This window comes from Pleuronectes platessa, chromosome 15 (assembly GCF_947347685.1).
Source record: "Pleuronectes platessa chromosome 15, fPlePla1.1, whole genome shotgun sequence".
Classification (NCBI taxonomy): domain Eukaryota; kingdom Metazoa; phylum Chordata; class Actinopteri; order Pleuronectiformes; family Pleuronectidae; genus Pleuronectes; species Pleuronectes platessa.
The window spans coordinates 14,176,238-14,203,980 of NC_070640.1; the positions used below are offsets into that span (position 1 = coordinate 14,176,238).

Below are 27,743 nucleotides of genomic sequence, written 5' to 3' on the forward strand. Positions count from 1 at the left end.
TCCTGAATGTTCAGACATTAATTGGCAGTATCACAGTTATTCCACAACACAGTTCAGCAGGTATTTGTTCTATCTGATCTGCCAGAAGGACGAAGGTTAACGTGTGTTGGTTGTACCTGGGAAGTCAAAGTCACCGGACTGGGAGTTGGCAGAGCTCCTGCACACGCCTCAAGTGTTACTGAGCAACAATGGAAGTTTTGTTCACAGTGGCTGGAAAAACTCGAGGCGTGGAGGCCATTCCAGAGACATGACTCTTAAGTTATCTTGCATTATTTTAATCGTCAGCTTCGACACGATTTACTAAAGCCCTAAAGTGTAGAAAGAACTGATTAACGCTCCTCTCTAAATAGACCCCCAAGCTGAAACTTGCGTTCCGGCTGCTCCAGTGAGCTGCTCAGTAGCCGAAGGCACAAAGCGTCACTGGGTGAGTAGGAAAAAGGGCCATGATCAGTGAACCTAAACAAATGATTTCAAAATCTTAAAAGTGCACAGCAACCTGGTGACTGTGTTAATTAGTGGAACACGGTGTTTTCTATATTTAAATGCATCATTTTATCTGATGCCAAACAGAAGAACAGGGCCTCACAGGAATTCCTGTTGTTATCTAACTGGAATCACCACTGTGATGTTGAAGAGGAAAACTAGTTAGTGGCATTATCTGATCTAAGTGTTTACTCGTGACATGTGAAGAACTTGCATGTCATCCCAGCCTCAAAACCTGTCAGCACCTTAAATCTACCCGTGTATTAAAGGTGCCTTATGATTAAAATTGCTTTGTGTTACGCATTCGAAATGAGCATGTGCATTAGAAATGACTCAGACTGGTGAATGTTTGCCAGCATGTGGATGGTTAGTCACGCTGGTAATGGATTGAAAGCGGTGATCAACAAAAGACATAAACACATATCAACAAACTCTAACACATGGAAAATTAACATGAGTTTTATTTTAACACGTTGCTTCCATCGGATTTAGTTTCCCCTGAGAGTGAAGTCATTCTGATTTAAATCACTAGATGGCAGCAAATGATTCTCTTGCAATAAGCTACTAAGAAGCAGGACAACGTGAGGCCTCAGACACACAGCAACTTTAAACTGATCACATATACACAATATTCAAACATTAATATAGGGGACCAAAAACACTTTTGTATGAAAATATTAAGTGTGGTAATGGCGTATTCCGCAGAGACTGAATTCACACACCCTCTGAGTGTGTGTATTAATATGCACATTATAACATGCGAATCGCTCCCTGTGAAACTATTGGTCCGTCACACATTTACAAAGGGAGGACCCTCCAGCTCTGATCTGCAGTGATGTGAAAATGACACACATCAAAGCACAAAAACACTGTAAACACATCTGTCACCTGCCCAGCACAGGGTTGTAACTGTGGCTTCACCTGTTTTTTATAAGCTACACAGTCTATGGGCTACACACAGCGCAGCACGGCTATCTCAAACTAGCCATGCCGACTACCTGCTGGTCACCATGCAGACCCACTGAGGGTAGACCGCTCTTAAAAACACAAGTCCTCAGACACTGACAGGAGAAGCACTAGCCTGTGGGTTAGCCGATGGATTTCTTTGTTATTAGCTCTCAGTAAACAGATTCAAATCTTATTAAGTTGTGTCTGTGGTTATGTATTTAAGGGACCTTTCACTGGACACCTTTAGATTGCTTAGACAACACACTGCTCAGAGGGGAGGTGTGGGGTGATGTTTTGCCCTGGTCTAAGAGTGACATCTAGTGGCAGAGCACATTATATATACGACCTTTAATGTATATCAGAACATAAAATATGTAAGTATGTAAACGTTAACGGCTACTTCCGCGCCAACATCTGGAACAGAATAACAAAAAAGTCCTTAAACCGACAGAGTGGATCTGCACGTGAGCGGACTCGTCACCATCCTCCACCTCTACTCACTCTTCTTTTTTTTTGGCGGCGGTGCTGCTCCTGTAGCAGAGGACTTGGGCCAGGAGGACGCAGCTGAGACATGCTGACAGTGTGTAGGACAAAGTAGCCAGTGTGTATCCGCTCTCCTGTGCACACAAGTTTTTTTTCAGTTAGCAAAGGCAACAACTGAACTGAATAATGCAAAATGTGAAGCTGTAGGACTGTGCTTGTGTGTAATTCCTGTATACATACCTGGAGAGAGAGAAAGAAAACACTCAGAGACCCTGCCCACGTCAGAAACAAAGACAGGGTGGACAGTTGGCCTGTGTGGCCATTGTAGTAGTTAGTTCCAGCCTGGAGAACCTGTAAATGATACACGATAATAATCAGTAATGGTAATGATTTCAATCTACTTTGATAAATGAGTTTAAAGTTCAAGTTCATGGGTCTTTCCCCTCTGCTAAAGAGATTGTGTTTCCCCCCCTGTGTGTTTACTTGTTGTTTGCTTTTAAACAAGATTACGGCGAAACTACAAGAAGGATTAAGAGGTATGGGTTTAGGGAAGAACCCATAAACTTCTGATGCGGATCACGGGAATTCTTTCACTCTTTAACTCTTTAAGACTTTAACATTTTACATTTTCACAGATTTCTTGTTTAGGGAACTGATATCTTTATGTGTGTGTAATTTGGTGCAGCCTGTTTGAATTTAAGGGGGATATTGTGCCTTGGTGGAGGTATGTTAGTCATAGAACGGCTCAGAAATTGAGCTGGACAAAAAAGATCTTACCTTGCTTGCGATTAAAGATGTCAAACTGGAGGACTGCATCCATGAGACGAGTGCGATAGGAGCATGGGAGCCCAGGAGGAACATCAGACTGCTGTACGCCGAGAGGAACAGAACTCCTGCAACATTAAAAACAGAAAACAGATATAAGATATAAAAGATGGTCAAACTTTGAAAAACAAAGACTAACATTAAATAATAAAATGTCAACACGGATGATTACTCAACAAAAAAACAAAACGCTAGATGTATAAACAACCATTTCAATTAAAACCGCTCTGTTTATAGTAGCATTGTAACAAATACCACAAGGTGGCGCTCCATAAAAACACTGAGCGGGTTTCACCTGAAACTCATTTCACATTCAGCTGAATAACAGTGGAGACACACACAAGAATTTGAGAGGAATGTTCTCAAGCAGATCCAGGATTTCCTTTTCCCCAGTTACTCAGATGAAATGTGTTCCATGCAGGATATTCTGGGCTGTTACTCGATTACTTAGAGGTCATTAATTCCACTCAGGTTTTATATGAGTATCAGTCTATAATGTTTAATCCAGGTCTTAATTCCTAATAAGGTTTCACAGATCTGTGAAGAAGCAGTCATCTGATTTTCTGTCAGTAAAAACATGTTCTTCCTCTGTGCTCTGGTAAGCCTTTTTTGGTTTACAAATGTGGCAGCTTTCTTTTTTTTTTTTAGATACAATTTATGTCTGTGCTTCCCAAACGTAATTACAGTAGTGACATGTTGACACGCACCAGAGGATCTCTGGTGAGTGTCAACAAGGACGGAGGAAACATTTGTCAGAACAAGCAGTTTGATAAAAACACCAGTTCTCACTTGTAAGTACAAAGTTATCTGAATGTGTTATCTGAGTCCAGCCCCAACATACAAAACATCGAGGGGAGATTTCCCCCCCGTCAGCAATCAGGTTTATTTTTATAGCTTTTTATAGAAGACATCTAAATACAAGGGTCAATCAGATTGATTAAATGAGATGGATAATACAGTCTGATAAAACAATAGAATAACAATGAAACTTGATTTATTTCAATGCATTTCATTTATGTAAAGATTTTACACCATGCTGCTGTAAATATAATATTTGAGTGATGTTTGCTAAAAACTGAAGGCAAACAATAAGAGACCATTTAAAATCAATTTAAAGATCGCATAGCATTAGAGCACAGACACGGAAATACTAAATTCTACAGATGAGACGAGAGTAAATTAAAACATTTTAGAATGATTAAAATACACAGTAAGATCAGAACTAGGGAGACGACACGAAAAAATGTGTCTTTAAGAGAGATTCAAAAGAATGGCCTTCTCCTGAGAGCCACATGGAAGTTTAGAGACGAATGCTTTGTTGGTTTTAATCTTTTCTGTATGATTTCTTGATGCTAAAAATATATACTGTACACAGTGACACCAGATGTATCCTGAAACTAATATTTGAAGAGGGCCTTAGTAAACTGTGCAGCCGTGTGTGCTCACCTTTTAGAGTATCACCACGATAACGCAGGATGAGGAAGGCAATCACAGCGAGCTGGGCCAGCGTGAAGATCCTCTCAGCCCAGGCACTGTGGAGCAGTAAAACTCATGTCAGGGCACATGAAGCGAGGACAGACACACATCAGCTCTACTGAGACTGAAGTCTCTGTAGTGTAAACATGTTAATGGAGTCATCTGAGCCACAGCAAGCATAAACAAAGAAGCAAAACTAATTTGTAGATAATTTGTACTTCAATCATGAAAATGTTAAACGTCCAACAGAAAACAGTAAAAGAAACTTTCGCAATTCTTCATTTATGATGAGAGCTGCGATAAATTCAATAGATTCCATATTCTTTGTTTTACATTGACAGTTATTTGGGGAATTATTTGATGTGAACAAAAATATTTTTTGCTTTCTCCCTTTACTTTACTTACAGGGTTGACAGTGAGCCTGATGTCTATTTCTTCTACTTTATCATTATAATGGTGAACAATATCACGCGAAAAATGTAGACAAATATGTTTCTACACTACATTATTTATCTGCATTTTTTACACACAACATAATCTAAGTCATAAGAATATTTTATTTTTGTGCCAAAATCCACACTGAATCCACTTTCTCCTCGGAGCAGAAGAATCCATCTCATATGGATCAAATGCATCCCAAATTGATATTTTGATCCGGATTAACGAGTTTTCAGGATTTGATCCAATCCGGATCACTTTTATCCGGATTAAATCTTTTGAACAACTGGCCCCTGATCACTTCCACCAGGGGTGTTCTATTTTAACCTCTGTTCATTTGTTGGTTTGTATGTTTGTTTGTCAGATCCACATAAAAATGTCTCTCTGAGGTTACTTCATTCTTTTTCCCTGCTAAAAGGATGTCCCACCTTATTCAGCAATGAAACAAATTGTGATATGGGGGTTACACAGATAAAAGGTGATTAATAAAGAGAACTGGGAGGCTTGCAACTCAACATTACGTGACACTTATGTCACTTAATGATTCAGTGTCTGAATCCAGTGGATCAGAATAGAATAAGAACCATCATCTCATTTTAACACCTGTGGCTTGAAGGACAACAACCTAACCTGCTGCCCTGGTTTGATCAAAGTGTGCCCTGCAGTAACAAAACAATACATGACGTTCTGATTGAACTGATTTTTAACATCAAATACATACAAGGGGGGGTAGTTGTTGGCCACGGCGTACACAACAGGACACGACAGAGAATAAAGCTGCAGCAGGACGGAGGGAAGACTGAGGCCGTCTGCACTTCCTCTCCACAGTATCTTCAGCAGCTGAGGCAACGGTGCTGCAGAGAGACAAGGGGGGGAGGGGGGAGGAGGTGAGAACAGAGAAGGAGGTGCAAATGAGTTGACTCTAGCACTGATGATTTGGTGGTCGCACACGCAGCCACAACAATAACTGACACATCCACACTAGCCTCTTATTTCTTATTCCTCCATAGCAAACAATGTGAGGCCTAGGAGGAGGCATGTGCTCTACTGAGTGTCATTCTAGTGTTGTGCTCGTCTCCACTACAGCATCAGAGCAGTGCTTTTGCCAGAAGCTTTACCTCGGTCCGAAAGTGCAAATCATGAAGGCACGGCAAATAACACAACATGACAGCAAAACACTGAACCCATTGGACAGCGTTGAGCCTTGTGGTTTGGGTTTCGTAACTTGTTGGGGTTTTGGCATTTTGCTGTCGTGTTTTGTTGCATTTCCTAATTTGGCAGGGCTGTTCTGCACTTCTGGGCCACCATAGAGTTTCAGGTTCAGGTTCAAGGGACTTTATAAGTACCCGTAGGTAGATGTTGTTGTGCAGTTACAATAGAGGAGGGCATCCTCTATGACAATAACACAAAAAAAACACTGACAGGGGGACAGACACACCAGAGACATGACGACAGACAAGGATTAGTTCAAGGGCTAAACTCTAGTCAGGACTCAGCAAAACAAGAGATCCTAATTTGATCACTGTGTCAGAAAGATCCAATCAATGAAGTCTTAACCAATCATTATATTGTAAAGAGGCGAAATGATAAGAGGGATTAAGTTGGGGGATGTATAACAGGGAGTAGTGAGTGTGTGTGTGTGTGTGTGTGTGTGTGTGTTTGTGTGTGTGTGTGTGTGTGTCTGTATTTGGGGGGTTGATAACCTGCTGCTGCTGCCACGTGCTTGAATCAGCTGATACAGAACTCTTACCCAGGAGCGTGTCCAGTAGGATCCAGAACCCTGCAGCTTTCTTCAGCACATGCAGACAACACGACACTGTGACAGACAGGAAACAAGATCAGATCAGTCAAACCGCAAGTGGACACTGCGTGATGCTGCAGAACACAAGGGGGGGGGGGCACTCTGGCGTGCGCAACAAGGACCAATGGTTTGGAAACATCAGCACGGACTGTTCAAGTCTAAAGTTGCAACACAAGTTTGAAAAGACGCGTTTAAATAAAACACGCCCCCCCCAGGCCTGTGTTGCGCACATTTGCGAAAAAATGTTCCTCGCCACATTCCACATCTCCCCCTCCCAAGTTTGCCTCACCGCTCAACTGGAAGTTGACGAAAATCTCCTCGTAGCATCTCTGGGACATTAGGAAGGTCAGCAGGAACTCTCTGAAGAGAGACATGGTGGATCGGCTGCAGGCAGAGAGGAGTGCTCCTGTGTGGAGGAGAGGAGAGGAGGGGGAGGGAGGGGAGGGCTTCGTCAGTTGTCCAATGTTTACAGACCAGAGGACACGCACGCTGGGGACACGGGGAGAGTCCCGTGCGGGTCTCTGAGGGGTTTGGGCTCCACAAGTCCAAAGGTTTTAAAAGTCAGGCTGCTCGGTGGTTTGTTGTGAGTTCAATTCATTCAAATACCACACTGGTACACGTGGGAAGAGTTTACAATTTTATAATCACTTTTTATTCATCAATTTGTCATTTTCTTTACTATGTCAAAATAATTTAAACGTTATGTTAATGCAAAATCTATGTTATGATAATTGATAGTGGTTAATGTATAATTAATTGCTACGGGATATGTGAAAGGGAACTAAAAAAAGGGGATGTTCTTCTGTATTTATGTTATTTATATGAAAGGGGCACGTTAATATGCGATGTATCTTTTTGTTCATGGACTTAAATGAAAGTAACCTAAATTAAACTGAACTTAACGGAAAGTAAAGTAAAGTAAAGTAAACTCAACTGAACAAAAAGTAAACTTAACTAAAAGTAAGGTCAAGTAAACTGACCTTAACTAATAGTAAACTAAACTGAACTTGACTAAAAGTTAACCAAACTAAACTGAACATAAGCAAAAGTAAACTAAACTAAACGGAATTTACCTAAAAGTAAAGTAAACTGAACTTAACTAAAAGTAAACTAAACTGAACTTGACTAAAAGTTAACCAAACTAAACTGAACATAAACAAAAGTAAACTAAACTAAACTGAACTTAACTAAAAGTAAACTAAACTGAACTTGTTGAATAGTAAACTAAGCGGCAGAGCACATATCTGCATCAAGGCCTAACAGTCTCCTTATGAAACCACATTTAAATTCACTAGATCTTGAATTCTATTTGGATCTGCGCCAACTTCACACACTCACAAATATCAGTCCCCTCAACAGGTCCAATTGTTTCATCAAGATCCAAGAATTATTTCCTAAAGAATTCCAGGGTCCACAACAACATTTCATGGGTTCTTCCACCAAGTTTCATTTCAATTCATCCAGTAGTTTGTTGTGTAATCATGCTTTTAATCAGACGGGTGAAGACATAACCTCCTTGGCTGCTGTAATTACATCATCCTATCATGAGAGATAAAGAGGACTCTGTAGTCCCTGTATGCAAGTATGCAAACATTGAATTACTACAGGAGGTTTCCTGCTTCACTAAGTAGTCCACTCTCTGTGGGAAGTTTGCACATTAGACTTGATCCTTTGCTGCAGGTTGCACACTGGATCATGAAGACCTAAACAATTCTGCATGTGGGGATTCACATGGTAAACAGATTTCAGGTGAGCACATACCGTACCCTCCTTCAGCTGATAAATAAATGATGATTCATCAACTGACAAATGCAACAAATTCCAAATGATGCAGCATCAAGCTAAACACAAACAGTCTTCAATGGAAGAGGCTTTGAAGTCGACCATTTCCCTAAAATGGATTGTACAATGCAAATATACACACGAGTGGATCTGAGGCCTGACTCTTAAACTTTTAATGCATGAATTTCCTTTTTCGTGTTTTAATCCTTAGTTATTGAAATCCAGTCCAGTGTGATACATCAAATAATTGCATGCTTGATTCAATATAAATTTACAACCACATTGAATTGAGCACGCTCCTAGATATCGGTTCTCTAAATAAGCCAAATGTTCCTATGGATTCCTACGTGGCCTATTTTCCAGTCTTCCACCAAGTTATCTGGTAATCTGGTCTTTAGTTTCTGTGTAATCCTGAAAACAGACAAACAGAGGTGACAACAGAACCTTCTTGACAGAGGTAATCATGATGCTCTGAAACTTCATGACAACTACCATGACTTTACCATGACTGTGGTAAAAAATACATTTTCTGGGATAAATACTGCAGGCCAAGTTCTTGAAGACAACTTAGTTAAGTGCAATGTGACTGAAGACCTCGTGAGTGTATGTGGTAAAATGCATCATCAATCACCTAGTTGCACAATTATTCAAATGCTCTTGTCTTCTCTCCTCTTAAAACAGGAAGGATGTGAGTGTAAAACCAACTTGACCTGCAGCAGTGAGTTTGTTTTCTCTCAGACAACATGTGTGTCGGGGCGGTAGCAAAATGTGCCCGTTGCATCTCTGGTACTCTGTACCCGTTGATACTCATATCCATCATCTGTAACATTCTGCTGTTCTTTCCCGGCTGGGACGTCAAGTACAGCAGAGAGGGACACATCACCGCGGAGGTGATGTACCTGGGGGGAATCCTCGGAGGGGGTGTACTGGTGAGTTGGCTTCTCTCCTGTCTGGGTGGGACACTGGAAGCTGCTGTAGAACTTTATTCTGAAATGTCATGTGCAGCCTCAGGTTAAACTGTAGTGTTTTTTTATTGGTTTGCCGTGGTCACCTTTTCTCAGTCCCAATGTTGTGCTTCAGTGATTGATTCCCAGAGAGTTACTCATGTTAGGCCTCGGTACGAGCTCTACTGAGTGCCATTCTAGCAAAGTTATTACATATAACACATTTTAATACATGATAATCTAATGAGGCACATTTCATTCCAACAGAAGTGTCTTATTCTTGGTAACATATCGGATGCACGGAACAGGAAGTCCATAAAACCTGACTGAAGTCTGACTTCACAAACAGACTTATTAAAGTGTGTTGAACATATTTTATGTCGCTGCATCTAATTTCCTGTCATTCCAGGTGTTGATCTCAGGTCTGTACATCCAGCTGGCTGGAGACCAAAGGTGCTGCACCGGTCGCATTGTGGTGAGTCAGTCAGAGGGAGACAGGTGTTAAGTAAAAGGTGAAAAGGGCATTATGCGTTATGCTGGAGTTAACATTATTTGTCCAAAAATATTATTTCTAAGGTAAAGAATGAACTGTCACGTACGTATTGGACACCAGTACAGCGGAGAACTCAGTGATGAAAATGAAGAAACAAAAAAGTGAACTTGCTGCGTAGTGCTGCGTCACCACTGCACAGCGTTTATGTCAAGATCGATAAGATAATGTACAACCCAAGCACAGTGCATTTCTCCTTTTTCCACAGAAGCACATTTATTATAAGGGCCAACACCCATGCGTTAGAACCCATTACTGACACTGGTCTCAAACTCTCATACTCTTATATAAATATAAACCCGAGAATATTTTTAATTACCAAATATCTAAAAGAAGTATTTCCAATTTTTTGTCATGAAGCAAAGCTGTCCCATAGAGTTTAGTCTGTAAACATGGAAGATTCTCAAGGCCTAATTAAAAACAAATCCAAAACAGAGTGAAATACAACAGTTTAATCTCAATATGTACACCAACTGTGTCACAATTGAACTGAATGGGAAATTATTTTAACATGGTTTTCATGTATTTATGGGACACTAAATATAGGAAGGATAAAATAATGACTAAAGTACAAATAAAATACTTTTAAGGGGACTGTTGTTCCATTCGAGTTCATTTATACAAAATAAATGGAGATGACCGTTCAGTTTAGTCTTGATGGTGGGACAATAAAATAAACCTTAATACATCAGTGACCTGATATGTTGGAGAACAAATGTTAAGCATGTGTCTGAAGGTGAAACTTACAGTATATGTTTCTGACCTTCACTTCACATTAAAACTTCTGCAGATGTTTGTATCGATTCTGTTCGCTGCAGTGGGCCTGGTCGGCGCCCTCTACAGCTTCCTTGTGGCAGCAGTCGGTCTGAAAAACGGGCCCCTCTGCAAAGTCCAGGGCGAGTGGACGACCCCTTTTACAAACAGGTGACGGCAGAAACCGTTTCATACGTGACGTCTATCAACCTGAGCAGTTATACAGCCTCTTCTTTCACACACAGTACCACGACCTACCTGGCCGACTACAAGTCCTGGAGCCAGTGCGCTGAGCCCAAGAACGTGGTGAAGTTCAACATCGCACTGTTCGTGGTCCTGATGGCCACCAGCTCCCTGCAGGTGATACTGTGTGCCGTTCAGATCCTCAACGGACTGATTGGCTGCCTCTGCGGAACCAGCGACGTCGATAAAGACGTAAATATACACACACCTCACTCCTCCATGTTGTCAGGGTTCAGAGGTTGTGTGTTCTGAGAGGATCACGTTCAGCTCCACTCTTTATTGTTTTTGAATTCTATTTTGTGGTTATACTTTCCTGCTTGTTTGCTTTCTCCCGTACAGCCGCCTTAATTTCCTGGTCAAGAGGGCTCGGATCCGTGGCAGTGATCTGAGGAGTCGACTCACGCTCTGGGCCGCGGGACGAGATACCGGACCTGCTTTGAAATTGTACCTTCAACCGTGGCATATTTCACATTTCTGTTAAAAAAGCATTCGAAAATAATTCATGCTGATTGTATGATCAAATTGGTTTCAAATAAACACTGCTAAGCTACATTAGTGGACTGTGATTAATCATTTAGGCCGATATCAATATTTGGCTCGTAGACAAAGCAATAAATGTCTCGGTGCCCTTGATTGATTGCTGCTAACATAAAGTCCAGGACAAAGTTCTTCTTCAGTGACGCAGGATTTTCCAGATTATATTTTCGCAACACTGATAATGATAGAGATGATTCAGGGTCATATAAACAACTTACTGTCGAATATCCGGCTTACTGGTTGGAATGCATATCATAACCATCAGAAGTAGCTTCTGTTGTATCAGAATAAAACCAGATATTTTTCCAGACGTGGCCTCGATTGAATCAGCTCCTGAGGATCTGCACAGGAAAACAATGCACAAGGAAATCAGAATCAAAATATGATTTATCATTTACATCTTTATTTCATCCCCACACAAGTATTTGTTTGGATTTACAGAATAATTGCAAATGTCAGGCTGCTTAGGAAGAACAAAAAGGCTTCATATATTGGTGTGATTCAGGTAATTAGGCAAATAAAAGAAATAGTCAATAAAGTCATCAAAAATACTTCTACTTCTAAACATCTTGTATGAGTATTATATAAGTGAATGAGAAGATGAGCCTCAGCCTGAGTCACTTAAAGGCTCATTCTCTGTGGCTTTATTCTGCTTCTGAATCTTCTTCTGAGTACTGGTGACTGTCTCTGGTAATGAAAAACAGATTAATACAATACTTTCCTTCATGGGCAGCAAGGGAACTCAGCATGCTTTCCATATTTACCGCCGCCATCACTGAAGAGTTCAGGCGGCCTCGCCCCTGCGTTGCTAGGAAACATCGCATGTTTTGGGAGGCACGGCCTCATCTTCTCTTTTTTTCTTTCGCTAAACATTTTTTAAACATGCAATTTCAAACAGCCTTCGATTTTCTGATACAACACAGGAGCAAAGTGCTTCCTGGAGAAAGGAAAAAATGCAGCCCACCTAGTAGGTGTGTAACTAAGGAAAATGTGTCAATGTCAATGACACATTATCCTTGTTCCGCTGAGCAAGCCCAGGTCTAAAGTCCACCTGTGCGGTAATATGTGACTCACTGAGTCAATAGTTAATGCAGAAGGTGGAGTAAGAACATGTCTCTCACACTTAATCTCCGATTGATCACAATCCATTAGCACTTTGGATGAATTAACTACAGAACATGAAGGAAATCCAACATACTCAAGTGCAGTGAGCGTTTCAGAGACTTGATCACTGAACCAAACAGCAGTTTGTACTATTGATGTGACCACCAGCCCGACTCACATGATCTGAACGCATCCTTATCTTTAACTTTATTAAAAAACTGATGTGCATCTACACATTAACTCTAATAGCGGAACAAAACAGGCAGTGTCTCTGGGAGATACCTTGGAATGAGTCACATTTACTGCTGCAGCCTATCCCAGCCTCTGTTTGCCCATGTTATCGCTCCGTCATTACACCTCCCACACCCTAACGCCCCTCACTGGGTTCAGTCTTCATTTCCCTCCTCTGGTCACTTTCAGGCAGGAGCTCCTACGAAGGATTTGATATAAAAGTTACTGAGCCCGTTTTCTTATTTTATTTTCCTACACCAGCTTTTCTGTCGGACAACATGTGCACTGGGAAATGTTCCCGTTTCGTTGCGGTTTCTCTGTACCCGTTGGTGCTCATATCCATCATCTGTAACATTCTGCTGTTCTTTCCCGGCTGGGACGTCAAGTACGCCCAAGATGACAAAATCACAGAGGAGGTCAAGTACATGGGGGGGCTCGTTGGAGGGGGTTTGATGGTGAGTTCTTCTTCTCCTTCTTTCCTGTCTTACTGATGGGTTTGACTCTGGGGTTATTTGGACAGCTGTGAATTCCTTTGTGGAGTGTTCAGTGCGGCCTCGGAGAAATGTTTGTTCTCATATGCAAACCCAAAGCCGATACATGCTTTGCTGCGTATGGTCTTCAGGGTCAGAGTTTTCTCCTTCCAGATGGATTTTGTGCTGCACTATACTCACAGGAGACGCATCTAAATCGGACTGAAGCAAAGTGTGTAAGATCGAATGAATTTAGCAGCATTCTAAACATCTCTTGACATATTCTAGACGATTTTGACTTTAGGAGTAAGTGAGGAAGCTCAATTGTTTAGAGTGAAGTGAACTGACCATGTCAACTCCTCTGTGCTGCTACAGGTGCTGCTGCCAGCTCTCTACATCCACCTGACGGGGTCACAGGGCTGCTGTGCGAATCGCTGTGGGGTGAGTCAGTCAGGAGTGAACATGAGTGGCTTGAATTAGCAATATGAACGTACCACCAGATTGTAAGAAAACTCCTACTGCTGAATATTTCAAAGATATATTTGAGCAACATTTAAGTGTATCAGGCCAGTCACACTTAGTTTATGACTGCAGGGTGTTGCATCAAACACACACACACACACACACACACACACACACACACACACACACACACACACACACACACACACACACACACACACACACACACACACACACACACACACACGCTTCTGGCTGTTGAGAAGTTATGATAACACCAGTGTCATAGTGGTTACAATATGACAATAGCAGCAGTGTAAATAACAAGTGAGACTTCTTCGGAAATAAAATAAAAACATCTAGCAGCACGTGGAACATGTTTGTGCCTGTTTGATGGACTGAGCAGATTCATCCCTCACAGCCCAAATGTCCCATTTTGATAAGAGTGGGCAAATGTTGGGAGGAAGAGGAGGAGGGCGAGAATGTTTTAAATTCCAACAGAGCTATTTCTGACCTTGGTTTATCATTTCACCTCCACAGATGTTCTTATCTATCGCGTTCGCCGCAGTTGGTGTGGCCGGAGCCCTGTACAGCTTGATCGTGGCCGTGCTCGGCCTGCAGAACGGGCCCCTCTGCAGAACCGATGAGTCTTGGACGACACCGTTTAAAGACAGGTGACCCACCAGAAGGTTCTTTTGACAATGTGACGTAGATGTGAACCTTCATAAACGTTGGATTTGTTTGTTTTGTCATAGAGAACCGAGTTACCTGAATAATGGCACTTCGTGGGGACTGTGCATTGAGCCCAAAGACGTCGTGGAGTTCAACCTTGGACTGTTCGCCACTCTGCTGGTCTGTAGCGTCCTGCAGTTCATTCTCTGTGCCGTCCAGATGATCAATGGGCTCTTCGGCTGCCTGTGTGGAACCTGCACCGACAAAGGGGTAAGATGAAGCTGATGTCTCATGAGGAACCGGAAGAAACCAGACCTCTGTCAACGTGTCCAAGTTCAAAGATTTTTCCATAAATCAGGTCGTTTCTATTCTAACTCTGGCTTTTCTGGTGTTTTCAATACTAACAGCAACTGTGAGTTCCTGACAGTCAAGTGGCGCCACCTGCTGGAGGGCTGAGGATACTTCTCCCTTGCTGCATCTGCTTGAAATACTCGTAGAGATCGTAGTTATTTCTATGACACTTTTTGTATATTTTTGTGTGTTTACCATGGTTCATCCACTGTTAATTTAACCAATATGGAAACTTCGAAATGTACAACAATGTATTGTGGTATTTTGTGAAAATAACGTTTCTAATCTGTTCTGACTATATGGACAATTTTTAATAAATTGGTTAAAAAAACACCTCTGACATTTTGTGTTGTTTCACCAAAAAATGCTTTAAAGTGATAGAAAAGCTTGAAAAATACAAAGTTCATCTCTAGCAACGCATTTAATGTAGGTTATATTACAACAGTTGGACTGATCTCTATACAAATCTCTAAATTTCCTCTCAAACTGCTATAGTTTCTACATAAAGTTCCCATATTTCTCATATAAAATTGTAGGAATATTGATGAGAATTCTGAATTGGCAACTACTAAAAGCACTGGCGGAAAAAAAAACAAAAAACATTGTGCACTTTGAATGCAGTGTGCAAATGACACGTTACACAAGGCAGCTGAGACTATCTCATTGACCTGTACACAAAAACAAAGGTTATACAACAAAAAAAGGCAAAATCTAGTTATTTAAAAGGCAAAACACTGAGTCTCCTGATGAGTGGAATAATAACATGGTGAAATAGAAACAAGATTTTGAAATCATTTTACCAGTGACATGAACATGGTTAGGCTCAACTATTAACACTTGTCATTGTGGTTTATTTCAAGGCAGAGGAAACTGGTATGCTTTCAGTCAACACTATTTGAAAAGTAAAAGCTACTAAGAGTGAAAAGTAACCAAATGTCAGCAGATGTACACATTGGTGACCACAAAGAAACAAATCTTTGAACCTGAGCCTCTGAAGCTGTCAATATGTCATGACAACATCATTTTGGCAACTGAAATGGATTAGTATGACACTTCACTAGTTTCTTTTCAAATAAAATCTGAATGTCAATGAGCTCTAACAGGGTTTTAGGATTAACAAAAAGGTAAAGAAAGCACATCCATTCTTAGTTTTCAGGATATAATACACTGATAAACACATAATTCCATTTCTGCAGGTAGATCCTTAGTCCTGCACACTGGACCTTTAAAGAATACCTTTAAACCTATCGTAGTACTTCTCTTACTCAGCTAGTTAAGAGCGATTTTGAATGACAGGCAGATAAATACTTCTGTGCGAATCCGACTTTGTTGAGGTAGACATAAAACAATAAACTGGAGTGTCGACATTCCCTCGTAAAGGGGCTGGTTGATGTTTCTCAGTACATTGTGCGTGTTTTTCTCATTACACTGTAGAATTTTAGGAGTGTTAAAAATAATATTTAGATCTAAAAATATAGTAGGTTTTAAAAGATGTAAACGCTAATATATTTTCTTCAGTTAGAAAGAGATGGAGTGGGTCAGTTTTTTAGGTACATTTAAAAAAAGTAGGAACCGGCAAAAACCACATCCTACACATTACAAGCTTCAACTGGAGTTCTGTTGTTGAGGACTTTGGCTCTGATACCAGTTCGTATTTTTAGCTGTCAAACTGCTTCATCATGAACTTCCGGCTGACTTCGTAACCCAGGAAAAGTGCACCGTTGGCAGGGAAGGTGCGGACCATGGTGGGGGTGAGACCAGAGTAGAGCGCCCTCACACCTAAACATGAGAAACAGCAGATGTTACAGAAACAGCAGCTTTTCCATTGAAGAATGCTTTCACCAGATCTCAGTGAGATGAGAGAAACAAAGCGAAACCCCCCTACCTTCACCACGAGCGATGGTCATGAAGGTTTTGAAGAACCCGGCCTGTTTGCCCGTCATGGACATGACCTGGATCCGAGATTTGACACAGTCCATAGGATAGACCACCAGCCACAGACATGCCCCCCCGAAACCCCCGCTGAACATGATTGGAGCCACACCTTCAACATACAAGGAGACAACAGTATGTTAAATGAGTGGGAGGGTGAAAAGCAAATATTAACCTGGAAAAAACAGGTTTTGGATGTTTAATAAATACTCAGCCCTGTAGAGTTAGTAACCATTTAAAAAAGAAATATTCTACATACTCCTTGAATCATTTATCTATGAATACATTTGTTTTATACGCTTTTTAATTACTTCTCTAATGTCTCCACTTCCCTTTAAACTACATCTTCCAATTCCACTGGTGACCGTCTTCCAAATCTTCCAACAATCATCCGCATGCCATAAAAATGTCTTGCTCTATGTTTCTGAGGTGACGTTTGAGCGGAATACTCTTTCAGTACCTATGTCGTCCTTTTCACATTTCATGTAGTCTGCGAAGGTGGTGCGGCTGAGCTCGTAGGCCCCGAAGAAGCAGAAGTAACCAGGGATCTCTCTGGCTATGGTGGTGGTCAGGCCCTGGAAGAAGCCGACCGTTCCCTCGTTCCTTATGATGGATCTCACCACAGACCAGACTGAGCTTTACCGGGGAGAGGAGAGTAGGGATCGGTCAACGCACAAACAACATATAGTTATTTGGAGATTAATACGTTTTCCCGAAAAATATCCCACACAGTATTACATTTATAACACACTATGTAGTATATACTTTATAGACATAAGCTCTAATACGTTTTATAAGCAAGAAAAAAAGATATGGTCAAAGTTGTGAGATGAACAGTGAATGTGAAAGAGATTTTTGATTTCACATCTTTGAATCTGTACGAGTCCAAAATTTTACTTTTAGGACATTTTAAATGTCATTATTTTTTTAATTTGAGCTCTTAAACATTAAATTGCAGTATATAAATATCTTTTATTTAATCTCGAAACTACATTCAATTTAAATTGGTATAATAGCATATTATCACATTAATTTTTGGGGCATAATTTCAGATACTAAATAAGACAATATGCAACCCCCAAAAAAGCATGTAAGACTTAATAACCTACAAATTATTTGACTATTTTAACACCACTTACTTCTGGCTTTTAGTTATCTTTCCTGACGCCTCCATTTCATACATGGCTTGCAGCCGACACTTGACCAGCTCGGTGGGGCAGAGAACTAGCGAGGAGAAGATGGATGCTATTGAGCCAGCACAGGCTTTCTGCACATCACTAACCGAGAGGGAGGGTCAAAGAGAAAGACGTTGATTCATTGATATTTAATAACAAGTGCAAACATGAGTGACGGCCTGGCTACTGTGGCTCTACCTCAGCACGGCTTTACTCTCCAGTCCAGCCGTGAAGCGGATCACCTGCTGGCAGAAGCCGTAGCTCATGAAGAGCACGGAGTTCTCCGCGATGTTGGCCATCAGTGCCGGCGTGGTGCCCTGGTAGAAACCACGAAGACCCACTTGTTTGTAGGTGGACATGATGCAGTGGACGAAACCCCGATACATCGTAGGGAAGGTCTGCATCTTGACCTTTGCTGTGTCCAGGGGCTGCCCACTGAAGACACACGCAGCTCCCCCTTAGAGAGAAAACAGGCGATCCTTAAACAATAGAACAGCTGTTACACAAACTGCAGGAGTCAGTGGGTGTGCTGTGTGGAGCGAGACAACAAACGTGGAGGGCTTTACACCGGGTTGTGCTTCAATGAGCAGTATAAACACTCAATAGAAATCCAGAGAGAAACAAGCCGGAAAAAGACAGGAGTCATCAAAACGTATCAGACAAAGCCACTGAGTGGATCAGTCAAGCTGCAGAAGAGCAGTGTGATTACTTCCTGGTGATTGAATACTGTTATAACAGTGTGATCGTGTTTGAGACAGAGCACTGTAGTTACCTACGGCTCCTGCAGAGAGATCAATGAAGGCCTGGACCGCCGGGTGGGGGGCCATGGTGTCAGAGAGGTTGTCAGAAGAGGCTTCTCTTTCTATCAACTACCTAGTAAAGATAATACACACATTACACACACAGTTCACCTCCTCACTCCACTCACATTATAACACCACTGCATCTTATCAGGGCAGTACTGTACTCATTTGTGTTATTCAAATACTCCCGAGACACGCATCTTACATGGATTATAAAGTTAACTGTTATAAAGAAACAATGAGAGCCTGACCTATATATTGGTGACCCGGCGCACCAGCCTTTCACAGACAAATCAGCATTTGTTTGACGATATGCAAGGATATGAAAACCTATATTTGACTGAATAAACAAAACAGAAAAGATGTGCTTTTGGGATATATTGTAAGAAAAAAAATGTTTTTATGTTCTTAATTCTCGTTCTATGTATGTAGTTGTATTGTGTTTTACTTCTGGAACGCTTTGAAACTAATCATCTGTCAACTTATTTTTGCCAAATAGCTTTTACTTGATTGTTCTCAGCTTCAACTTATGTTTGTTTTATCCTTTCTTTGGCCATTAATTCTAAATTATGTGACAGTATTTTATTTGTAGCTGTCTTGGGTGTTGCGTGTTCTTCTAAAGGCCTGAGCACCGAACAGTAGGGGACAGTGGGAGGCCCTATTGAAATTGTAAGGATTTTTTTTTCCAAGGCAAATGATTTGGCTTTTTGAGAGCTTTAATATGCTCAAATTGTGACCAATGAAAATTTGAAAATGAGGAAAATATACGTATTCTGGAGTAATTGTAAATCTCTCAGAATTGGGACATTTCTTCAAACCGTGTAAACATTGAGGTACGTTGATCCTTCGCCAATGGACACGATGTTGTCATAACTCCACCGTGCATTGTCCTATCACCACCAAACTTCTGTCTCATGGTCAGAGTCCAAGCTTGAGCAGCTCTATATGTCAATATTTCCTCAGGGTCATAGCGCCACCTAATGATTCGCCATGAAACAGGAAGTACTTTGTAAATCCACTCTGAATTATCAAACCGGCTCCGAACTACTGACCTATGATCCCAATCCTGACCTGAACAGCTCCATATATTAATATTAGTGAAGGGTCATAGTGCCACAAACTGATCAGTGTGAAAATGAAGTTGTTGTAACATTGTCCAATTTACACTAAATTGCTCAAGCTATATCAGAGCGTAATAATAAAGCTTTGTTTTAGGAATTAGCAACAGAATTTTTTTTATCCCTGAATTTCGCATCAGAGCTTTAAACAAGAGACTGTTCCCATGAAGTGGAAACAGTGGGGGTAACATTTGAGGGCACAGGCAACTAACAACCTCTTAGATATTTTTACATCTCCTATATTAGATGAAGCAATATGGGTTTCACTGTGTTCTCTCAGCCTTTTGAAGAGGTCAAAAAGGACGAATCACAATGTCAACCAATCTATAAACACTCTTTACACACATACGATTGTATAAATCTTAGAGCTTTCTCCTCCACTACACGTTAACCTCAGTGTGTCTGGTGAACAGGACCGTGCAGTGCTCCTGTACCTGCTGATGCAACCCAGCTGCTCTGTGACTGCCTGGACACACGATCCTCCATCTAAAAGCTTCTCTGCCACCAGAGGGTGACGATCACTTCCCTATTTATCTACACACAATATCAACTTGTTTACTATCAAACCAGCACGTGACACTTGTGAGCCTCCACTGTTATCTGGCAAATGAGGGGGCAAGGTCAAGCAGCGTTTCCCCTGAAGAGGCTAAGACATGTAGCATGCTAACAGCACCCATGGGTGAAGGTGGGAAGCTTCTGGAAAGTTGCTGGTTCCTTTAGAAAGCACCGTTAGCTGATGGGCGTATAAAGGCTAAACAGGTGGTGTTTAAGTGAGCTAACAGACCTTTTGTCCGGAGCATCAGAGACACGTCACACACTGAACCCTGAACCCAGGGCGCTGCTGCTGCTGCTGCTGCTGCTGCGGGCCATGCTAACCACGGCTGGCTGCATGCTCACCGACCACTAACTGATTATGAGTCACTGACGCGGCTGCAGAACAGACACAAACGGTTGATCTGACCGTATTTTTCTCACGTACAGCATCAGCAGCCCCCGGCTTCTCTCCTCTCTCTCGACGAAGGGACCCGGCCACTTGTGATTGGACGAGAGGAGACGAGAAGAGGAGGTGGTTGCTTGTTGTTGCTTGAGAGGAGAGGAAAAGAGAGAGGTGTCACTCTTCGTGAAACTCCAGGTACCAAACCCACCTTCGCGTTACGAGTCTTTCTGATACTCCAATGGTCATTTCTATTCAATAGACTTGTGCGACACACTTTTCTGATAACTATCGATTATAATGAAGTCAATATATTCATATGTATTTGTTTATTGTTAGGAATCATGGTTGTCTTTAATATTTGTTATACGTTTTCCATCGATTGTATTTTTGTTGTAGTAGTTGTGTAAAATGTAAGATAGTGTTATCTCTTCTTTGTGTTTTATTTATTCTTGGAGAAAGTAATGTAAATGTTCATATGTTCAGATATTGCAACTGAGTCATCCTTTCATTCTAGGATCTATGTTGAAGCTTCCGGTTTGCGATGGCTCTTTTATTTATTTGAAAACTTGAAACGTACAAATATCAAGGCATTGAAATCCTGAAAAATAAATCCAGACAACGAGGCATATTATGCACAAATGAAAATACGTAATAAATACAATATAGTCGTATAATATCATGTTTTTGGTGTTCCGGTTTAACTGGAGTTCATGGCAACTGGTGATTTGTTGTCCTTATTCCAGATGTTGTCTGTCGGTTGCAGACTCGGTCCCGGATTCGTCATTTCCCCAAATTGCCTGTGTCTGTACTGAAGGTGTCGTTGAAATAAACATCAAACAAAAACCCATCACGAGGTAATTTAATGTCGCCGTATCAACATCAAGTTTAGACAACTACATAAATCATTTGGAGACTTATCCTTTGAGTAACCCACGTAGATTAATCCAGCAGCGACAGGTGGACACATGAAGTTTAACCTATCTAATAAAAGCACGTTCACCAACTCTACTCACAAAAACACCTCAGAAGCTTTTTTAACCCATATGAATTTTATTGTTTTCTCAACGTGATGCTGACACGGACACATTATACTTCAAATACAGGCGCTTTGTGAAATTGACGAATCTGCGACCGAGTCTGCAACTAACCAGCAACGTCTGGAATGCTTCTTGTTCTTGTGCCTCTTCCTCCTCCTTCTCTTCTGACACAGTGGTGGTTGGTCAATTATCTTATAGACGCACTACCGCCACCTACAGGACTAAATTGTGAGGTGCATTGGCAGAATCTAGAGAGAGAGCAGACTTTCTCCTGATGTAGAACTTCTTCCTGAAACTCCAGGGATTCTTGCAAGTCTGTTGTCTCTACACTGATTGGCTTGTAAAGACCTTCACAGGTTTTTGCCGTGTGTCATTTAGCAAAATCTCAAAAGCGGCTCGACTTGTGCAATGAAGAGAATGTGAACCATGAGGCTGACAAAGTTCAAAACAGCTGATCAATGAAAGGCTTTTTCCTATCACTCTTTTAATATCACCTCTCCTGCTGTTTAACTCCACCGCATTACCAACAATCCATGGAGCTCTGATAAAAGTTTGAATGGACCAACTGAAATTTGTTTTGTTCCCAAATGAAGTCCTTAAATCTTTCTTTTACAGTCTTTTCAAACTTGGTTTTATTTGCTGTCTTTGATCCAACAAACAAAATTTCCATAACTGTTGTTATTTTTGAGATTATGATTTGCTTCATAAAGTTGTATGACACAGCATTAGAGCACAAATACAAACAAAATGCTACAGATAGATTAAACAAGATCAAATAAATTATCACATTAAAAGTTTAAAGACCTATTTTTGCTCCAGAGTGAAGGTTGTGGTTTTAAACTATTCTTTAAATGTCCAGTGCGTAAGATATAGGTGAAAGAGATCTATTGGCGGGAATTGAATACAAAATAATCCTAGTGATGTTTCATTAGTGTGTAATAATCTAAATTGTATTAATTGTGTTTTTTCCTTAACCTAGAATGGGTGGTTTATATTTAAACACTTTATATTTACATCAGGAGCGGGTCTTCTCTATGGAGGCCGCCATGTTTTTTTTTTTTGTTGAGAGTAAACCAAACTGGACAAACTAAACACCTTTTGAGTTTTTATGACAACTGAAGGCTACAGGTTCTCTCTCATATTTGGAAGGGAAGGGTGAGGGGAATTCAGCTGCAGTATGCAACTTCACCACTAGATGTCACCAAACTCCACACACTGAACCTTTAAGGATAGAGAATGCTAAAAACTTCATAAACAGTAAAACATTCTACAAATTTGAGGTAATTATGTGTTATATATCAATTAAGTGTTATATCTCCTCAATATATATATAACTATAAATATGTATTTATATATAAAACTGTTGTTATGCAGTTAGAGATTAAATTATCAGCAGATTGCAACGATCAATAATATTGTTTTATCACCCAGCCCTAATGGATAGTTAACTGCAAATACTTGAGCAATAGCAAGTTGACCAGGCCTTGGTTCCTCATTTTTTAATGTGTTCACCTTTACGTTTGTGATTAAATCTACAGAATAATAAAAAGCCCTTTGCTGTTTTTCACCTGTGAACTGAAATGCTGCCAAAATACCATCTGTTTAAACAGAGGAGCTGGGGATTAAACACGTGCACCCTCTGTCCACAGGCTTATCCTCAAAAACTCAGACCAGCGCTGGCTTACAGCGGTCTAGACTCAGTTGACCTCACGTTTTAACACCTCACCACCACAGATTTATAAGTTCAACAGACACACCGTCAATAAAAGACTCAGATTTTCCTCTTTTTCATATCAGTTTTCCTTTTATCAAAAAAACAAACAAAAACATTGACGTTGTCTACATCACAGACAAGAATCATCAATATTCTGTGTTAAACCATTTTCGCCATGAACAGAATGAACCCCATGCCCGTCCCTCCCCTGGAGCTAACTCCTCTATACACAGTATACTTTACATCCCGATAGTTCCTGTTCAGTCTTTTTACATTTTACACCATTATCAAAGTATTAATAGCTTTAAAATACATCTTTCCATTGTAGTTATAATAGCTATCCTGATTGTACATACAGTATCATTTCCCACAGTTAGAGCCTGTTGAGCAAATTGACGTGCCTCGCTTTCCACGACGCATTTACAAAATATTCTGAGGAGACGACGCGAGTCTCTCTCCGTGTCATCAAACCTAAATGCTCGGCAGGATTCTGATGATTCGTGAAGCGAGAAGCATTTTCCTGCGTGTCATGAGGATGGAAACGCATGCAGAGAGCTTCACGCTGTTAAAGTCGTTTTGAATACATAACACACTGAATGATATTTACCCCCCCCCCCCCAAGAAACTCCACAGCTTTGATTTGGTGCCTTCCTCCTTGTGTGGCGTCAGTAATATCCTGAACCCTTCTCAGACTCTCCAAAGGGGCTTTGGGACCAACTGTTACGTCTGCTTGGACTTGAGATTATGAGGTACAGTCAGAGAATCTCGGTAATCCCCAATTAGAAGAGCTACACTGATGGAATAACAAAGAGATTATAAAAGATCACTTTAAACAAAAGAGTCCAAGAATCAGAAAAGTGGAACCAGTCCACGTATTTGTATGGATTTGTTATACAAGAGTTTGGAAACAAGGCTCTCAGTACTGAGCACAAACAGTTGGCAGTAGTGGGCTGTGCTCGAACACTTTACATTTTTGCTTCATAAGATTAAAAACACCGACGTATAAGCGCCTGACAAAATGTGTTTGTGTTGGTTTGTGTCAGCACTCTTCAGTCCTGCGTGGTCACAGACTGTATATGTAAAAACTTTGGCACCAGAAAGACGTCCTGTACATGGGAGCTGTTGGCCGGGTGTCGGGCACATCTCTCCGTCTGAATACTAAAGAAGCGTGTGGAAGACTTGGTTTCTCCGGGAGCTGGTATGACGGAAACGGAACTGAATCATGACACCAGCAATCACAGCCAGGCACTTTCAGATGTGAGTGGAGGGATGGGTCAGTCACAGAGGAACCTCCAGACTGAGCAGAGTAAATATCTTTTTTTTTTTACCTTCAGGGTTCAAACACTCAAATTGGTTTTCACTCGTCACAGCATGCAGGCGAGTTGAGCTTCTCATATGTATTTGCAACCGGGGTCAAAAGGATTCGACCGGACAGAAACAAACAGAAAATTCTAATCTAAATGTGGGAAAAGCTACCGGTGTGAAAAACACATCAAGAAAGCCTTCTTTCTTTGTACCCTGTATACACGCAGCCAGAGCCCTGGACTGGCAAGTTTGGTCACAGCGATTCGTGAAAACGTTTGGCACCAAAACAACATCCAGTCGACATTTTCTTTTTGTATATTCGCCGGCAACACGTGTTGATTCACCAATGTCCACCAGCGGCTCTGGATACAGTACGCAACCAGTCTTAAACCATAAGTAACACACCCTCAAGAAAAAACACTGCTTGCTTAAAGAACAGTTTGACCTTTAACAACTCATACCTCGGCCCAGAGGCAAATGAAATCTGATGGAGTTTGTGTGTCTACTCTTTGCAAAAAAAATCTGTACCTCCGCCAAGGAGGTTGTGTCCTCGTCTGTGTTTGTTTAATAATTAGCAGGAAGACACAAAGTCTAGAGGACGGATTTCCATGAAACTTAACGGAAGGATGACGTATGGGTCAGGAAAGAACCGATTACATTTTGGTGTGGATCCGGATCAACTGACGGATCCGGGAGTCCCGGCGTTTGTTTAGGGAAAAAGTCATCTTGATGTAGAAAAATCAGGCACATTTAGGGAACTGAAATTTGGTGCAGGTTACTTACTTTAAGGGAACTGTTGGGCCTTGTTAGAGTTAAGCACTATGACGCTATACTTGTTTGTTTGTGTGTAAATCTGCAGGATTACACACAAACTTCTCAACCGCGATCCTCTTTCATGGAGGGCTGGAACATTAATCAAGGATGAACCAATTTAACTTTGGTGCAGATCAGGATAATTTTTTTTAACAGTATGAGAAAAGGGGTTTTCGACATTTTCCTTGATTTCTCAGGGAATAATTTATGAACCAGACATGTTCAGGGGACTGATATTTATGACTATGAGTAATTTGATGCAGATCAAACAAAGATTTCAGATCTAGTGGTTTCATGAGGAGACTGTGGGGCCTTGGCGGAGGTGTACGCTCTCTGATACTAACAGTATACCTCTGAATCGTATTTAGACTTTGTGGTTTTTGGCAATTTGTTTAGTAATAAGTGTGAGCTGGAGTGACACTGGCTTATAGTTTAAAGCAAGTCCTATGTGTGAGTGCGGGAAAAAAATAAAGTCAGAGAGAGAAATAGAGCTATTCACTCCTCCTGAGAACTGAATCCACTTCTCGTCATCATTCACATCTAAATAATAAGAGCAACACCCGAGTGTGTTAATGCTGTTTTAGCCCAGATAAGCACTGAGGAGTCGATATTTGTTTCGGGTTCAAAATATCCTGCAAACCTCAAAGAATTAGTGCAAACTTTAGATTTTTTGTCAAATACTGAGTAAGATCCTGTTTGAACTCTATTGGTTATTGTACTTGGTCTAAAAAGAGGGAAAGTCAAACTGCAGGAAGTCCTTAAAAACTTGATTTAAAATCTGTACAATGTAGAATCCTAGTTTTTTTCCTCCAAGCTTTCGGCTGCACATTGTCGACAGATGCTGTGCCTCAGATGGAGAATCTGCGACAGGCGATCAGCTGACAGTCGGGACTGTGGGGCCCGAAGAGGAGGACGTCCCAGAGAGTGAAATAGAAATAGATGTTTTTTTTCCTTTGCTTTGTTTTTTCTTCTTTTTTTTTTTAATGATTTATTATATAATTATTTTTTTATTGGCTGGCCAAACCTCAGCTTGATAAAGCCAAACAGAAGAGCGAGGGCGTGCTTACATTGTGGCTGATGTGTTAGGCACTGCAAAATATAATGAGATTTTTTTCTTTTTCTGTTTATGATAAGTAAGGCAATTTGATCATGGTTGACTGATAGCAGTAGAAGTTTGCAGTCTATCTTCTGAAAAGTTTGAACTTATGCAGGACTTAGACTCGAGAGAGAAACAACTCGCCTTTTGTATCCATTTTCACAACCCATTTTAAGATTACCTGTGTAAAAACAGCTACAATCAAAAATGAGGCACTTTATAAAAGAGTATATAGTTATCTAGGCTATATAATATTAATCATTATATGTATACTGTTTACCTTATATGCCATTGTAATGTTTCACTTTATATCAGAGTTGTGTTCACTGTTGTTCAACTGAGGAAAACAACCTGCAGTATGCACTAGAGTTTCTGTCCTTCTACATGTGTACTATAGTATAAACTATAGCTTCATATACAGTTAGAATAGAATAGAAAAGCACAGTTGCCCAAAAAGTATTTACACTGCGACACACTTCTTCAAAATGCATTAATATGAGATATAATAAAATACAAACCAAATACTGTATATAATCTAGTCTCGTATTACTAGAAATTGTGTGTAGCTTCATAAGTGGAGCGGAGTCTGAGACTAAAATCCAACTGACTACTCCGACTGGACCTTCTCACTGCCTCCTTTAAAAATCATCCGTATGACATGACAGGACATTGGTTTAGTTGCATAACTGAAGCTGGATGTGTAAAATCCTGTATATCCTCTGTGTATGCACATCTGGAGATTCAGGGATACAGACTTAACTCTATGTGAAAACACAGAATTACAGTATAACTATTGTTTAAAGCTGCAGCTCTGGGCAGAACAATGTTATGTTAAGGATGTAAAAATGACCTCTATTTGGAGCTATTTGTGCGAAACGCTGCCGACATACTTCTAACTAATACCAGGAAGAGCGGCAGCATCTCACAAGTGCATCCCTGCACCAGTCAAATTTTTAAGATTCAGTGTAAGCGTCTTGTATTTGTTTTTAAAGCTTTAAATGACCTGAAGCCCCTCCAGGTCACCTCGGAGCCTCCCTGACCCCTTTCTGCTCCTAGATCCCTCAGATCCTCTGACCAGCTAATCCTGTCAGTCGCATGGTCCAGGCTCAAAGCTAAAGGTGATCTCGTGTTTTACTGTAGCTGCCCCCAAACTCTCACAACTAATAAATGTTCCTCTTCCATTAAAGAATTAAAAGTTCAGCCCAAGGCTCCCATATTTTGTGAGGCTTGTTCCATTCTTTAATTTTTTTTATTAACTTT

At 40.8% G+C, this 27,743-nt stretch overlaps 3 protein-coding genes and 1 long non-coding RNA gene across 7 annotated transcripts; 1 reads left to right on the forward strand and 3 right to left on the reverse strand.

Moving 5' to 3' along the window:
* Nucleotides 1-926: 926 nt before the first annotated feature.
* LOC128456570 (mannose-P-dolichol utilization defect 1 protein) lies at nt 927-6,904 on the reverse strand. Its single transcript, XM_053440776.1, has 7 exons — nt 6,744-6,904; nt 6,404-6,469; nt 5,375-5,507; nt 4,186-4,271; nt 2,692-2,807; nt 2,155-2,265; nt 927-2,048 (listed from the first exon to the last, which is right to left on the reverse strand). Exons 1-7 carry the CDS (start codon nt 6,826-6,828, stop codon nt 1,929-1,931), a joined length of 717 nt encoding a protein of 238 aa, XP_053296751.1. The 5' UTR covers nt 6,829-6,904; the 3' UTR covers nt 927-1,928.
* Nucleotides 6,905-8,994: 2,090 nt separating this feature from the next.
* On the reverse strand, nt 8,995-13,607 carry LOC128456572 (uncharacterized). The gene is made up of 2 exons (XR_008341865.1): nt 13,417-13,607; nt 8,995-11,604 (listed from the first exon to the last, which is right to left on the reverse strand). It is a non-coding gene; the product is annotated as an uncharacterized LOC128456572 (long non-coding RNA).
* Nucleotides 12,724-14,886, forward strand: tm4sf21a (transmembrane 4 L six family member 21a). The gene is made up of 5 exons (XM_053440777.1): nt 12,724-13,053; nt 13,444-13,509; nt 14,071-14,204; nt 14,286-14,472; nt 14,610-14,886. Exons 1-5 carry the CDS (start codon nt 12,877-12,879, stop codon nt 14,616-14,618), a joined length of 573 nt encoding a protein of 190 aa, XP_053296752.1. The 5' UTR covers nt 12,724-12,876; the 3' UTR covers nt 14,619-14,886.
* A 69-nt stretch (nt 14,887-14,955) lies between these two features.
* Nucleotides 14,956-20,682, reverse strand: slc25a15b (solute carrier family 25 member 15b). 4 transcript variants are annotated; one of them, XM_053440770.1, is made up of 7 exons: nt 20,561-20,682; nt 18,433-18,533; nt 17,859-18,117; nt 17,625-17,762; nt 16,946-17,121; nt 16,439-16,597; nt 14,956-16,332 (listed from the first exon to the last, which is right to left on the reverse strand). In XM_053440770.1, exons 2-7 carry the CDS (start codon nt 18,485-18,487, stop codon nt 16,211-16,213), a joined length of 909 nt encoding a protein of 302 aa, XP_053296745.1. In that variant the 5' UTR covers nt 18,488-18,533; nt 20,561-20,682; the 3' UTR covers nt 14,956-16,210. The 4 variants fall into 4 exon arrangements, with proteins under 4 accessions (XP_053296745.1, XP_053296746.1, XP_053296747.1 ...); XM_053440771.1 differs by having other exon boundaries at nt 20,366-20,631; XM_053440772.1 differs by having other exon boundaries at nt 20,543-20,630.
* Nucleotides 20,683-27,743: the final 7,061 nt, after the last annotated feature.

Bases quoted from the DNA above. Each gene is read 5' to 3' on its own strand.
- tm4sf21a (XM_053440777.1), top strand. From the start codon at position 12,877: ATGTGCACTGGGAAATGTTCCCGTTTCGTTGCGGTTTCTCTGTACCCG. The intron at 13,054-13,443 runs GTGAGTTCTTCT...GTGCTGCTACAG, and splicing joins TCGTTGGAGGGGGTTTGATG to GTGCTGCTGCCAGCTCTCTA. The intron at 14,205-14,285 runs GTGACCCACCAG...GTTTTGTCATAG, and splicing joins ACGACACCGTTTAAAGACAG to AGAACCGAGTTACCTGAATA.
- slc25a15b (XM_053440770.1), bottom strand. From the start codon at position 18,487: ATGGCCCCCCACCCGGCGGTCCAGGCCTTCATTGATCTCTCTGCAGGA. The intron at 17,763-17,858 runs GTAGAGCCACAG...CCTCTCGGTTAG, and splicing joins GAGAGTAAAGCCGTGCTGAG to TGATGTGCAGAAAGCCTGTG. The intron at 17,122-17,624 runs GTAAGTGGTGTT...TCCCCGGTAAAG, and splicing joins AAGATAACTAAAAGCCAGAA to CTCAGTCTGGTCTGTGGTGA.
- LOC128456570 (XM_053440776.1), bottom strand. From the start codon at position 6,828: ATGTCTCTCTTCAGAGAGTTCCTGCTGACCTTCCTAATGTCCCAGAGA. The intron at 6,470-6,743 runs GTGAGGCAAACT...TGTCTGTCACAG, and splicing joins CGTCAACTTCCAGTTGAGCG to TGTCGTGTTGTCTGCATGTG. The intron at 2,808-4,185 runs GTGAGCACACAC...TTAATGTTGCAG, and splicing joins TCGTGGTGATACTCTAAAAG to GAGTTCTGTTCCTCTCGGCG.